The sequence below is a fragment of the Opisthorchis viverrini genome, assembly GCF_000715545.1.
Source record: "Opisthorchis viverrini unplaced genomic scaffold opera_v5_41, whole genome shotgun sequence".
Classification (NCBI taxonomy): Eukaryota; Metazoa; Platyhelminthes; class Trematoda; order Opisthorchiida; family Opisthorchiidae; genus Opisthorchis; species Opisthorchis viverrini.
Genome location: NW_008751697.1, coordinates 709,152 through 724,072, shown reverse-complemented (window position 1 = coordinate 724,072; position 14,921 = coordinate 709,152). Strand labels below are relative to the sequence as shown.

General features: G+C 41.7%; 1 protein-coding gene across 1 annotated transcript in view; it reads right to left on the bottom strand.

Annotated features, from left to right (window-relative positions):
• Positions 1-781: 781 nt before the first annotated feature.
• T265_03024 (hypothetical protein) overlaps positions 782-14,921 on the bottom strand; it is a gene marked incomplete at both ends in the record, with an annotated part of 30,865 nt that continues 16,725 nt past the window's right edge. The window contains 4 exons of the mRNA XM_009167413.1: positions 782-974; positions 4,926-5,004; positions 7,323-7,538; positions 12,686-13,087. Coding sequence (XP_009165677.1) covers positions 782-974; positions 4,926-5,004; positions 7,323-7,538; positions 12,686-13,087 — 890 coding nt within the window. The remainder of the gene's footprint in view (positions 975-4,925; positions 5,005-7,322; positions 7,539-12,685; positions 13,088-14,921) is intronic.

The window sequence follows — 14,921 nt, the reverse complement described above, 5'->3', positions numbered from 1 at the left end:
TCGAACAACCGAGTAGATGGGTTGATGGCCGACTGCAGCTTCCGAATGATCCTTGACGAGTTCAGTAGCAAATCCGTTGTAAACAGTATTTGTTGAGGAGCTATGATCCTGTCAGAAGAACCCGTACTTTTTGAAATTTTAATTTCGTTTCAGTCGGTTTAGAATTTGAAACACGCGCCTTCAAGTTTTACATGAGTGCATTGAGGGTAAGATCAAAGTCCTGCTCCAAAGCACGTGAAATTCTAGACGGTTGGACACAGAAAGCGCCTGATGTCTAAACTAGTATAGTCGAGGCTCTACCTGATGACTGTAACCAAAATCAGGCTTGCATCAGAGGTCGCATGTTTTATGATCTCTCCACATTCTCATCAATGTACTTCAAAGTAAAGAAGCCGAAGATGAACCTCCCATGTGGTTGAATTTCGCGATGTTCCTCCGACTTCCCGCTTACAAAACTCCAGAAAATACTCAGTTTTAAATCAAGTAGGGTTTTAATTGAAAACAAGATCACAATTACTGACAAGCACTATTGTGTCGTATATATGGTGATCCGGTGCCAGATACCACCGTATAAACTGAGAAGTGAACGTGGTATATTAATGTTTGATGTTGGTCTTGTAATAAACAAAGCAACAAGTGAATTTAAAAAAATAAATGACTAGAAAGTTTGATAAGGAAGAAACAGTAATTTTTGTTCAATCCGACCGCACACGCCCGCTGAAACACCCCTGATAACAAAGGGAGATATGTGGTTTATTCAAACCGGTCATCGTGTCTGACCTTACGTGTTTCGCACGTGTTCCAGTAAGACCAACTGGTCCACTGCAAATCCTACAGATGGTTCTTTGAGAAGTGTACGCAGCCCGTTCACAATCGTTAGTTCGTCGGCCGTATTTTGTTCATCAATCCTTTTAGTATACAGGAAACTGTAAACCTTTGCAAATAACTCTGGCCCAAGTTCGGTAACACATGAGCTGAAATGGGAGAGGACAGAAAAAATAGTAGATAACTTATGGGAGCGATAATGACAATTAACGCTGAACGATATCAACACGGAATAGATAAACCATACACATATTTCACACATACATAAAGCTATATAGTAGAAAATTAAATACCATATATGATATTATGGAATATGATACTATACAGTGCAGTTTGGCGTAATATGCAATAAAATAACATGACACGATGTAATGTAATGCACAGAGATTGTCACCTTGTATGGTGACGAAACGTTTGCAAAACGATTGCCAAGTTCGACGAACAGATCAATTACCGCCTGATCAACAACCGATTCCCGATCATTTGTTTGTGCAAACGCTTTCCACTTGTTCACCGTGCAAATGGAGCTCCATTCTGGCCCCGGAAAAAATCGCTCCTTCTAGTATGTCATCACACCATACTTGACGAGGATCGCTTGCTTCCTACTAGCTTGCAATCCTGGAAGACCGCAGGTGATCCATATAATCAGAGCATTTATCACTTCGTCTGACTTCTGAGAAGTTGATATGGAAGTGATTAGTCTACCGCATCATGCCGTTCATTTTTAGTCTGGAGTAAGCCAATTAGAAAATCGAATGGTCAAGTTGTTTGCCAGTTTTGTGCGGCGAATTCGCTACAGATTTTGGCAACATCGGTTTATTGATGTGTAGCCGAACGGAGCAACATCACAGTATTTTTAACCTCATATGCCTCGGAAAATACTTTTAGTTTGCTGAACTGAAGTGCAGCAAGGTGCACACCTCATCCCATTGAGCACGCAGTTAATTGAGTCCCTACCAAGTGACGCGACGAAGGTGACAAACAGTCAAGCACGACGTGGTTGCCAGAAAGTCCATCTCTCTGGAAATAACTCGAAGGAAAACGAAGTAGACAAGGATAGTAGGCGCCGGTAAAAAGAAAACGCACAGCTGTAAAAGCGCCTTTTATCAGGAAAGGAAAGCCTATTACACTCATTTTGTGCACTCCGATCTATGTAAAACTGCAGAGAATCCTTCCTAGGAAGTACCGGTAGGTGTTTTATCTTGAGACCGAAGAATACACTCCAATTTTGGAGCAAAACTACAATTGGAATCCGGCTTGTTTATTAAAGTATTATCAGACCGTCGACACTTATTTTGGACCATCACTCACTACTGTCCCTAGACTTTTACACTCCTCCGTTGCCAAACAGTGACATATCTGTTGAAGGTTTTGAAAGAGATTCATGCTGGTCAGAAGAAATTTAGTCTGTGCATTCTAAAACAGCTATTTCAGACCAAATTGTTGCCACGAAACTCGGGGACTGCGCCTATCTGATGATGACGATGAGGGTGAAACCGGTCGTGGGCTGTCGAATAGTTTTCAGCAACCTTGTGAGTAATTTCCTTCATGAAGACTTAGCTGTCATCTTGTCACTGGCTAATGATTACCATGCTACTTAGAGTGACGTCTTCATAAAATCCACCTGGCATGTCATTTAGTAATGTGCAGCCAAAAAAAGAATATAAATGGTTGTCCCTCACCTATACATGTCATTCACATGAATGCCATACCAGTGCACAGTATTGCTTGGCCTCTGTCCTGTGGAATGGCGCCGTCTGCCAATGCCTTCTATACTTCTCGCTCTGTCGCTTGATGGGTACTATGGTCAGATAATAGTGTGACGTAAAACAATCCACAATGTGAGTCCTATACTGGCTCGAAATGGATAGATAAACTTGGCAGCACCGAGTTCTTCTAACGAAGCTTAACTAAACACGCTACCTTACTTTGCGAAAACTCGAGTTTCGGAGCACTGGCGTGTAATGGTCATTGGGCAGGCGTCACAGTGATGCACATAACAAAGTGGGGGTTCACCATGAATTGGTTCATGCAGGTGGCTTGGTAAAACAATAGGGATAGCAGTATATTTTTTTCAAAGAACACTGATGATTAGGTTGCTGAAGCTTTTACGAATGTTCTCGCTTTCCTTGAGGCTCGTTAGGTAGATGAAGAGTATGAGTATTGTTCAGTCGGGAAAATATACCGCAAAATCTAGGATACCGTACCTGCATAAAATTAGGTGAAATTCGTGAGGCAATTAAGTTGGAGAGATTCAGCTGAAAATCAGTTGAATCTTCCCCTAAAACAACGTATTTCCAGAATTTTATATGCAGTTATCTACTTCAGAAGCAAGCCATGGTGCGGATAACGAAAAACAGGACTGCTGCCTCCAGTCAATTGGAAAGGTTTGGAACCGATTGAGAAATCATCGTTTCAGAAGGGTTTGGTAAACAATCGGTAGTTTTTGAACGGGCGATGTTTCGCTTTTGGCAAAAAAGTGAGCAGGCTACCCAACTGATCAGACATTAAGGGAGATGGAGAACCAATCAGTAAGGCCTCTTTATGTTATCACACTAGATCAATGTTACGTGTCAATTAACAGCTCTTGTCAGTTGGTGCGGTTGCCAAAATATTGCACTGATGGGGAGTTTCAAATCAGTTCCACTTCACAGAGACATCACAGAGACTGATAGCCAAGGCGGTACAAATCGCCAAGCATCCAAGTGTTAGCGGAATAGGAGGCATGGAACTGGCAAGCGTGTGGAGAAAGGTCCTGGATCTGTCGAGCTGACACGGATTGGTGCGCGACTATCGTGAGGAGTAATCATTATTTGGATTTCACTTAACCCTACCAATCCTGCCACCCCAACTTAATTGTCGGAACACTCACAAGCAGGCAAAGACCAACGAAAATTTGCCAGTTCCACCCGCGGCAAAGCATCAGTTGGAGCGCCATGAAGCGGACGGTTAAGGAAAAAACAGACCGGAACTAATTTGAAACTCTTCCAACCCATCAATGCAAGATTTTAGCAGCCACACTGACCGACAACAGCAGTTAATTGACACAACACTGATCCAGTGTGATGGTCTGAAGAGGTCTCACTGATCGGTTCCCCGTCTGCCTTAAAACCTGGTCGATTGGGGAACATGCTCACTTGACATGATGAAGCTATTGTGTCGAAAGCGAAACGTCGCCCGATCAAAAACTACCGATTGTTTGCCAAACCTTCCTGAAACGATGACTGCTGCCTGTTTAACCTTGTTAAGATGCTCCGGTAAATGATACGCCTCACCGAGTAGGCCGTTGAAGTGTCTGTCTGTCGGTCTTGCCTTTATGCTGTCTGCAGTCCGTTGTTAATCGATAAATTAGATAGAACATTTCATCATACTCAGGCCATTGGAGCACCCGCACACTACATACCGAGGGTTTATTTCGAAACTGTTATCGGAAATTTAGGAACTGTATTTCAAACACCAAGGAACAACAAATTCTTTTCAGTACATTGAGTTCACGTTCCAAGTCAAATTGGATACTGGCATGAACCAAGCTGTAAGGTTTAAGGAGATATCAGTGTAATTTAAATTATTCATCAAGAGCATAAAGAGCTGATCATGAAATGTCTGACTGCCCATGGACGTGAGCTCATTCACACGGCTCAGGTTTTTAGGCTCACAATCGGGGGGATTCTATACCTAGCTAGGCAAAACAAAGGGATATTGTGTGACTGGAGGTGAACAGATTAATGTATGACTCTGCGTCTTCATAAAGAAAACTACTCACAAGGTTGCTAAAAACTCTTCGACAGCCCACGACCATTTCGTCCCGGTTGCTAAAAACTCTTCGACAGCCCACGACCGATTTCGTCCCTCTTGGGACTCATCAGGTAGGCGCAGTCCCCGAGTTTCAGTCAATCTTATGTTCTACTTGAACGCAAGCGCGACAACATTCTTAGGTACCTTTTATCCGCCAAGCACACTGGAATAGAAGGCCCTGGCGCACATGAAAGGGGATAATAAGGAAAGCTTCCATGGCACTCAACAAAAAGGACAAGTGATCGGCCACGTAACCTTTGGAGAGCAACTGTGGCTAATTTACGCTAAAACTCTCTTCAACTCACTTGCGTAGGTTGGCCGCGTCTATCCACTTCACATCAAACCTCAATTTCGGTATTTCGGGTCGACTCGAAGCCTGGTATTCTGCAACTTGAAGAATAAAATTTTTCAGGTATCATGTTGTCAAAGGAATAAACATCTTTCCTTCTAGCCAACAATGACAGACTAGTTCAAAGAAATGGTAAATCTCAAGACCGTTGTGTAGATCCGACAGTTATTTTATCACTTTCAAATGCCCCTGGCTAGTACAAACAACCTAAACGATTAGAAAATAAACTTCAGACCGAGAATTTACCGGGGATTTATCTGACGCGAAAAATAAATCACCTACAAACTCTATCAGTAAATTAATAAATCTTATTTCTATCAACACTTTCATATATATATTGAAAACTATGACAACATATCTGTCGGAGCACGCGTACTCATGGTCAGCAACTCTGAGACTCGGAAACTACATACATGCGTCGATTATACTTGAACTTTGGATAAAATTTGAAAGATATGTGATTCAGGCTCAGAGTATGTGCACTGAAAAAATTGCAGATATAAACTGTCTATGGAAGAGATTTTTGAAATTTCCTGATTCAGCTCCCCACATACAGCATAGCCAACATGTTTCCTTCCCCAACGTGAAGAATTGATGCCCTGGTGTTGATAGGCAGGTTAATGTTAAACAATGGAAGGAATATCGTATTCTACACCTAGATGTAGATTTGATTTCTCGTCATTAGGAACGGTTGATTGGCCTGGGAAGACAAGTTAGTTGAATTATGATTTGCAAAGTATCGTCTTATTTTTAGGATTATCATAGCTGTTCCAAGGTCCTATTTGATGGCAACATGAGGTGATGCAGAAAAATGTCAGCAGCGAACTTTACGACCTAAAATTCCGAACAAGTGTTGTAAGTATAGTAACCCATATCTCATCAGCACAACTCGTTCTTGTTTACCTGAAGGGAACTAGGCTCAAGGTTGCTGAAAACTCTTCGACAGCGCAGAGCCGTTTTCGATTTTCTTGGGGCTGATCAGACAGGCGCGGTCACAAGAAATATACAAGAAATATACACCCGTTTGCACACCATTTGGTTCTGACGCGAGACTCCATTGATTTTCAGCTGGTAGTCCCCAAATGAACATGCTCACAAGTTTGAAGGAGTTGAATTTGAAATTAATTTGAGTTTCCGTCAACTGGAGAGACCAAGGTGTCACATCTCATCTGATGATAGTAAGCACCCAACCGTATGTCCCACACAAGCAAAACAAGCGGTTGCGTTTTGAGAGACTCCTACGCGCGTGTTCCTATCCTTCACGTCCAATCATGGGTAAATGGGTATGTGAATCGTACAGGCCAGAAGATGGATAGTTGAAACACGACTTCGCCTGACATCTTCTTCTGCAGTGTACAGATGTTCCAGAACCATCGTATAGATTTCCTATGCGGCGTCACTTAGTACTCGAGCCCTCGGAAGTGACTTTGGGCGGTAAGTGACACAAACGACAAGAACAAGTAGTAAGACATAGAACACATCGAAGGCAACGAGCGTATGGTCAGCCTGGCGAGTAGTTGCTGATCATACTCGTCCTCAGTTTATCATAACACGTTGTGAAGTAGCTAGTATATCGACAAAAAGGTTTGAATATGAACCCAGTAAAGTCATCCTGGTTCACGAAAGCTCATACTCAACAGTCCAAGAATAGCATTTTGCTATATTCAACTTGAGAAACTGGTTTAACCTACGGAATTAGTCTGCGTCCATTGGTGTTCATTTTCTGTTCATAAACTCGCTTCACAGAGTTTCCTCTGTGTCACGTTGTAATTAAAATCATGAATCTAAAAAGATCGAGAAAGACCTAAAGATTACGGTTATTCAGCATTGATTCAACAATCGAAAGTATGCCTCTAACACAACAGTCGATCAAGCAACTTGTAACTGGGGTCTTCGTTTTCCCAGTGGTCACCTTTGTCTGGGTGATATTCATTACAGGAATATACGTATCTGGCAGGACCAGCGTGCGCTGTTATGAACTATGAGTCGGGTCACATTGGTCTCCAGGCTTGTGATGGCACTCCTCAAACTATGATTACATTGAACTTTCTGCTTTAACTACTTTCACCATATCAGTTTCCTCAGTTTGTTATTATTCTCGTCCTGACGTTTTGAGTTGCGGTTACTTATCCTTCCACCTAACGGCTCATCACACATTCTAAAGACACAACACATTGGTCACTCGCAATATGTCCGGGAGTCATGACTTGCGAAGACCTAACTTCCCTCAGCTGTATAAAATGTTGCTTGAAGCAGGTATCAGCGCGAGGTATGCATGGAAGCCACATGTGGAATTCAGGGAACAAACTGATACTTTGTACGATTATGCTGTCCAGGCCCTAGGTGCCCTTACCTGCTTCTCCGCAAGGGGAGTTCGACAACTTTTCAAGGGATACTTGCATTTCTTCAGCAGTGCTCGTCTCTGCAAGATCCCCAAGGAACGGTTCGTGTTCCTCAGATTTGTCATCACTAGAAACCAAACGTGGAGTTACATTTGATCTTGTTGGCTTCGGCTGCTTTTCCTGTTTGAGAATGGTGGCCTTCGAGATATTGATGTCGATTAGTTGGGCTAAACAGAAAGTTAGATGGAAATGCCAATTCATTTAAACGGAATCGTACGCATCTGTACAAGAGTTGATTGGCTCGAATCTATATACATGCACTTTAATCATTAAAATTAACCCTATATGTTAATTATTAAGAATTAGGCAGAAATATCTGAAATAGTAAAGCTACGTTGAACGGAGATATGAAAATTCCTGAGAGCAAACCACTTCGCAAGTATCAAAGTCAGACGTCGGTGGCCTACACAATGCTGCCTCCGAACTATTGTCCTCCAAAACGGTACACTTCGAAGAATAGGATGTAACAGGTCAATCCCAGAATTAGTTGAAATGAACGGGTTTAAAAGAAAGAGACTGGCTAAAATCGACGCTCTGAATACACACCAAACTGTATTTAAAACAAGAATCCTCGAAGCTAATCATTTGGGTTTCAAAAATGCAGCAATCTTAGGGAATGGTCATTCACGTTGTGAGCTGACCAACGACGACGTACATATGACCAGAGGTATGATATTTTGTCTAATAGACCGCTGCACTCCCACGGCTATCGTAGAGAAACCGAAGTGAACCAGCCCAGTGCGAGTGTGTTCATTGCCATGGGCTGTCTTGGGATGCCACCACGATTAGCTTTACATACACTTACTTCGGAAAGTGCAATTTTGCTCAGGGCGTCAAGAAGAAGACTTGTATACCTGTGTTGATTCCTTGGAGTCAAATAATCAAAGTTTGCGTCATCTTAAACAATTGCTACTAGTCCGATTTTCTCACTTTCCCGACTTATTGTTGTTAATGTTTTCTTATTGTATCCAATATGAAATTCGATGGGGAATCTTTACGATGGACAGTTAAATGCTTGCTTACGTTTCGCATTACTCGCTCCCGGCTCCAAGCATGTCTCTTAATCATTGTCTGTCTGTTGTCATTGCGAATGAGTACTCTTGATGAAGGGAGTTCATCTTTCCTCGAATCGAACCGTCAGGAGGGATTTCAATCTGACCAAAAGTCGCGTGATCAAGGTCATTCCACCCAGCATTTATTCAGGTTGTGCCCAAAAATGGATCCACTCTGCTTGTGATTACCAGTTGGCCTGTGTCTCTTCATGTCTGACTGTAGCGCAGTTCTCGCGTACTATGTGATAGAACGTGATAGTATCCACAGTTGTAAAGTGTGACGTTGGATTCTGCGGGACGCACCTACAGACCACCTTTTGTCTGCATCCTTCTGTCTGTTCGGCAAATTACATTCACCCATAACCGTTCACTTGTTTCCCCCACTTGTCGAAAGGCCGTCACGAAACTTTTCCATCCTCCGATCATTGCGTATACCGTTTTACCTGTTTCTTAATTTCATCTAGTCCACTAACCCATTGCCCTGTTGTCATGCAGAGATCACTGAATCACTGTTGTCACTATCCCCTCCAGTCCTTCACCTTGAAGCAACTTGCTGTTGTTGATCGTATATTCGTATTTATTTGAAGTGGTAGGTTTTAGAACCAGACCAGTAGTTGCTACTGTCCCATGTGCTATTTGCCATAATTCTGTTGTTTGTGTCAATACTGATGCACCAGCAGCCCAGTGTCGCAAGTGCAGATATCGTTATCGATCCCCTTTACAGCTTCGTGTGTACGTGAGGACGAACAGCAGCAATGGTCAGCTTTATGTAATCCATCAAATTCTACAACCCAGTATGAGAGAATAGCATCACTGAAATATGTGCATTTTCATTTATGTCATAGTATATTATATGACCAAACTGCAGTTCATACGATGGGGCAAGCTGCATAGAAATCAACGAGAAATATGCTCTTTTCAGGGAGTGAAAAGGGAAGCGCAAGTTACCCTAAAAACCACGACCACTTAATCAGTATCATACACAGCTTTTATGCGTTTTCGATTTCTTTTTTCTGTACCCGTTGACTATTTTGATAATAATCAAAGTACGCAGCGCTACCCTTGATGCGGTAGTAAATGAATGACGCCCATGTTATTCGCCTCTCAAGTTGACAAATATTCCGTTTTGTTCCAGCTTGACTGGAAAGTTAGCCAAAAGCTTACGATTCCACATTACTAGGTATCCATTTAGGCTGTAAGAAAACATGGGGCTTGTGCTTCTCAAAACAGGGAGCATCTGAGAAGAGCTTGATTTTCGTCAGATACGGGGATATAATCACTGACAGTGACACGACAGGACGAGGAAACCTTTCAAATTAATGCCAGCTAAAAACGTACAATAAGACGCCAATTCACACATTTGCACATTACTCGACTGTTACGGACAGTTGAAATGGAACACTTTGTTGGAAAAAGAGGGACGTTTACTTTAAGGGGAACGGAACGCCTTATCCCCATCTAGTGGAATAATTCTGAACTCAAGGGTAAGTTCATCCTTAGAAACTACGTATTTGATACCGGAAAGCCCAATCACGAAGACACGATAATCAGAAAGCCAAGTTTTACAAATAGCTAGAATGAGCACTGGTCACTAACAACGAAACGTGCACGAATGGCAATCGACTTTGCTCGGTCTTAGACAACATGGTCTGAATCTCATCATAGACGGAGAAAATAGTGTTGATTGGTGCGGACGCTGAAATTCGAAGCCATGACCTGAGAGCATCCAGTGACATTAATGTGGATGTCTTGACTTAATAGTTAGAAATGCCTCTAAAAAGTATGAACTTACAACCCAGCCTCAGTCAACCATAGCGATACCTAAATTGTAACTTAATTGCATTTTTTGCTCCCTAACATCTTCGGTGGAGTGAAGGATGCAGACGCTTTTGGTACTCAGCCAATTTTACAGCCATCTGTTAACATTTGGCTAAATATCCTACGTCGGATCTCAGGGGCATTTCACCCCAGATCTACCGGCGTGTTATGTCTAGACTGAGCAGTGATAATCTTCATTTTTCAAAGACCACCCGTTTATGACTAACCACCATTCTGAGGATCGACAATTCTATGCGTTAGTGATGAGTCCATGACAGCTCAGTCAGCTGTTTCATCATCGACTTTACTTATTCCACAGGTGCCGGATTTTACTTTGAGTTCCAAAACCCGAGTGCCGAACTGGGCAGATTCATATAATCTTTTACTGAATACTTGGGCTTCAGCAAGCATAATGCAGATGAATTTTTGTTTTTGAATTGAGTAAACCTTATTCTCACCGCCTGGATCACGTGAGCACTGTTTAAGCGAGAAAAAATTATGCTTGATTTGATGTGAGTTTTCAAGATTGAATAATTCACCCAGGCCATCTTTTCAAATAAACTATTATGAATCGTTTTGGTTTGTAGTAACCTCTGGCTTTATTTGCTTCTCTATGAGTACTTTAAACTAAGAAAGCCACGCGCCTAGCGAACTTTAAGTCAGAAGCTTGGGTACGCTTTTCACTCCAGGTCACGTGCTTTTTGTAACAAGAATAAGGAGCCTGAACATAAAGGTTCATAAACTAAAATATAGCGGTACAAAAACCGAGTAGAGTGTAATAATAATGTGAGGCTGTAACCTTCGAAAAAAAATGACTTATGACAGTGTGGATGGTAGATACTATTTTGGGCTTTTGCGCTCAATATTTCTAAGGAGAAAGGTATCACTCAACTTGTTTGATTTCTCAAAAGCGATTGACTTGATTACGCTATTTACCAAACTAAATGAACAACTATCCAGGTTCAATTGGCCGGATACGTCACAAAGTGACGTTCCAATGGGTAGGCAAGGAAGTTGAATAAATCCGTGAAAAATATCTAAATCATTGGCTCAACCTCCTCAAGGCACTTGAGTCAAGACAAAGAAACTTTGAATTTCAGCTCTCATAAACCGGGAGTACCAGGCAGTTACGACAGTCACTTCAGTAGCATAAAAGTCTGAAACAGTCACCGAGATAATTGCATGTACTTCATTTAGCCCACTGTAGAAGCCTTGCCCTCCAATTTGAATACAGCACTAGGCATTGATCACGCAACCGCAGATGTTTATGAACTATTTGTTTTCATCCCGTCACTATTCACTGACGACCCTTTAATGATTCATATGCAGAGCGATATAGAAAGCTCTGTCAGTTATTATCAGTTCAACATAAGTGAAAGCCTATAAACTCCCTCATGGCCGGAGATGAATCTATTTTAACTATCCTGGTGAAAAGCAACCTTAAAAAACAAAAAACTGTTTTGTTATTTCACCCCACCCCAACTCGCCTTGCCGAAATGAGGAGAATTTTTCAAGCGGGTAATTTTTTGGAAATCTTTAGTAATGCATGAAAAAACAAGGCAAATCAACCAAAATCTCAAAATGTTTTTGGGGTGAATGGTCAAGCGGAAAAGAATTTCCAGACCCTGGAAATGCAGGCTGACCTATCCAATGACAGTAGTGAACAGTCGTTTACCAAGGTCAGAAAGCTCTCAAAATCACCTATTTCATCGGGGCTATGGCCCATATGTACAGAAAATTCGTTTGTATCGGTTGGTACACAAGTAGCGGTTTTATCAATTACTCTGTGTACGTGGGCCTGGCTTTTGGTTGGTAGTTCACAGTCACCTCTTCTGTAGAATGCAGTTTGATATATATGCATGTATGATTTGAAACCGAGGAAATCCGACACTTCCAGAGTTTGGCTAGCGGTTTATTTTTAAGTAGATTTTCACACAGAGACAAACAAAGTCGTACACGGCTGACAGTTATGTTGTTGTTCTGCTGCTGATTCTCTGACCATTCATGGGTAAATTTAAGTGTTGGTAGGCTAAGTAAGTCATGAAAATGTAGTTCGAAATATAAATGTTAGCATTCTATTTCCCGTAACTATTGCTTAACCGACATGACCCGCTTATTCGCTTTGGTTCATCAGGTCTTTCCTTGTTTGCATCTTTACATTGATGAATCTTCTGCCTTCGAAGAGACAGTCTCACGGCGCACCCAGTAAGTGTTGTCATATCAAAGAGAGTATATCAATAAGATCTTCCAATATTTGTGGCTGATCGGACAACCACCAGATGGCGGTGTCTGTGACACACAGAGCTCACACACTGCGCCGTGACAAGGATTATGTAAACTCGGGTGCAACATTCTATGCAGGCGCACTCACTAGCTACTCGTACTACAATACAAATTGATGAAAGAGCAAAAAAGTGTATTTGAAAAATGACAGGAATACTCACGCTCACAGAATGTCATAGGCTTGTTTGTGACGGTCATGAGTGTTTGTCTGTTAAGGTCGGCTGGGGCTGTTTCAGAGCAAGAGAGCTGGTACTGTTGCACAAGCCCTGGTTGCTCCTTGTCTTTCGTAGTCTCGAGCACTGGCTGTAGCGAACCGTTTGTCCCCTTCCTGGGCTTGCTACTTTGTTCAGTTACCCAATTTTCCGTATAAAGTTTCCAGTATTCGGGGAACTTCGGTTGTTCATCATAGATTTTCTTAGTAATTTTTCGTTGCCCATTCTCTACCTGGGTTCCCTTATTCAAATACGGTGCGGATGGTTCTTCTGGATAACAGCGTCGCATCTTCTGTGTTTTTTGAATAGTATACTCTTTCAGCGGGACGTTATCCGGCTGTGAAATGTTCCCTGAGAGTAAACGAAGCGACATAAGTCTTTTCATTTTTTCGTTAGGTCTGCTATTCAGAAAGAAAGATTAAAAAATTCGCGGCAGATATAGGTTAGAATATAATGTAGCAGTGAGGTTGTAATGATGAAATCCTCCATTTTATCGTAAACCAGCACAGCTTCCTGGTAATAATTACCGCTAGAAAAGAATATTTACTCTGTCTCAAAGGAGCCATCAGCCACCCCTTAGTAAAAAGTGAAATGTTCACCCTCTGGCTGGGGAGATTTGTCGAAAGTCTATGGAGCATGGCTACCGTTATATGTCCATGATCTGCAGAAATGATCCGAAGCAAATCGATAGTTGATGTAGACAGAATGACTATGGCAGTGCATGCCAAAATTTTCTCCCCTTGAACCAGTAAAGTTGTCCGCTGTTTCTGACAGTGAACGTATCTTCAATCTGTGTATTGTGATGAACTTCCAGTGTATATTACGATGTTTGTACACTCAGGTGCATAGAATGACCATAACTGGTTTCAGACTGTACTACTAGCGTTTCACACTAGTTTGACGAAGAAAACACGTGTAAAAAAGGACATCTTGTTAAAAATCGAACTGTTAGATCGCACTGCAAAAACAAACTGAGTGATAGAATCTATGGTTCTTTATTTATCTGAAATTTAGATTAAATTTGTATTGTAACTGATTTTTTTCGGATCTATGTTATCTGAACACTCTGCATGCAGTTGTGGCCGTTCTCGGGTGGCCTTCTCAAAAGTCATCCCTACGTTTGAACACTCCGGTGTTTGTCAGTAGGACAAGCTTGTTAGTTGTAAAATTTCATGCATTTATTCTGCATGACTGTTGTTTCTAAATACGCTCATCACGAAATTCAGTCAAATGAGGAAAAACATTTTGAACAGTGTTTTGTACTCAATCAATTTTGAATATACCGACGAATTCAAACGGCAAACTAATGAGCATTTCAAAAGCAAATGAGGCAATCCTGAATTCTGTTGATACGAATGGTAACTCAGCAAATGGCTCGGTCATTCGACGCATGGAATGAAGTTTTCGCTACTTTAAGGCACCACTAAAGCCCTTGAAAATCCTGAACTTTTAAGAATATATTGTTTAGTAAGCGCTCACTGAGCCATCGCTATCACCCAGACGTCGATGGTAATGCATCTGCTGGTAATATTTGATTAGAACCAGGTCAATCCGCCCTGCAGCTATGACTGCATAAAAGAGGATGTAATGTGTATCAACAGCCGAACTGTAGCCTCACATGCATCCACTGCAAACCTTAATGACACGTGATTGGCGACATGTGTCTTCTATAATTCCTGGTCTGGGTTTAGTATATCTAGCGAAATCAGCGGATGGCACCTTCTGGGGAACCGACTCCTCAGAAGATATCACTTATAGTCGCTCTGATGGATAAGTTGTGAGAATATCATGACCCATAGAGAAAGCCGTAACACCTGTCACTTTGAACCAATACAAGATTTTCAGGCATTACCTTCCTTTGGTTTGCGATACTAGAACTGTTACATGGGTTTCTTAAGCAGTCAACAGGCGAATGAAAAAATTCCGCTTTCAGACTCAGTTCATTTTCACTTGAGTTTTGTATAATTCTCTCGATCTATTTTCTCACCGAGGATGATTCATACGTCCCCAAAAGCTGTAATTGTAATTTAGAAAGATGGAATATTTACTGGGTTTCGGTATTTCACCAAATATGGTTCGAACTCTTTGTTAACACACAAACACCTGCTTTTTGGTATATGGCCTAGCGTAGCCCATCTGTAGACATCGTCAAACGGCCAAAACATGATCGCCTTACTAAAAAAAT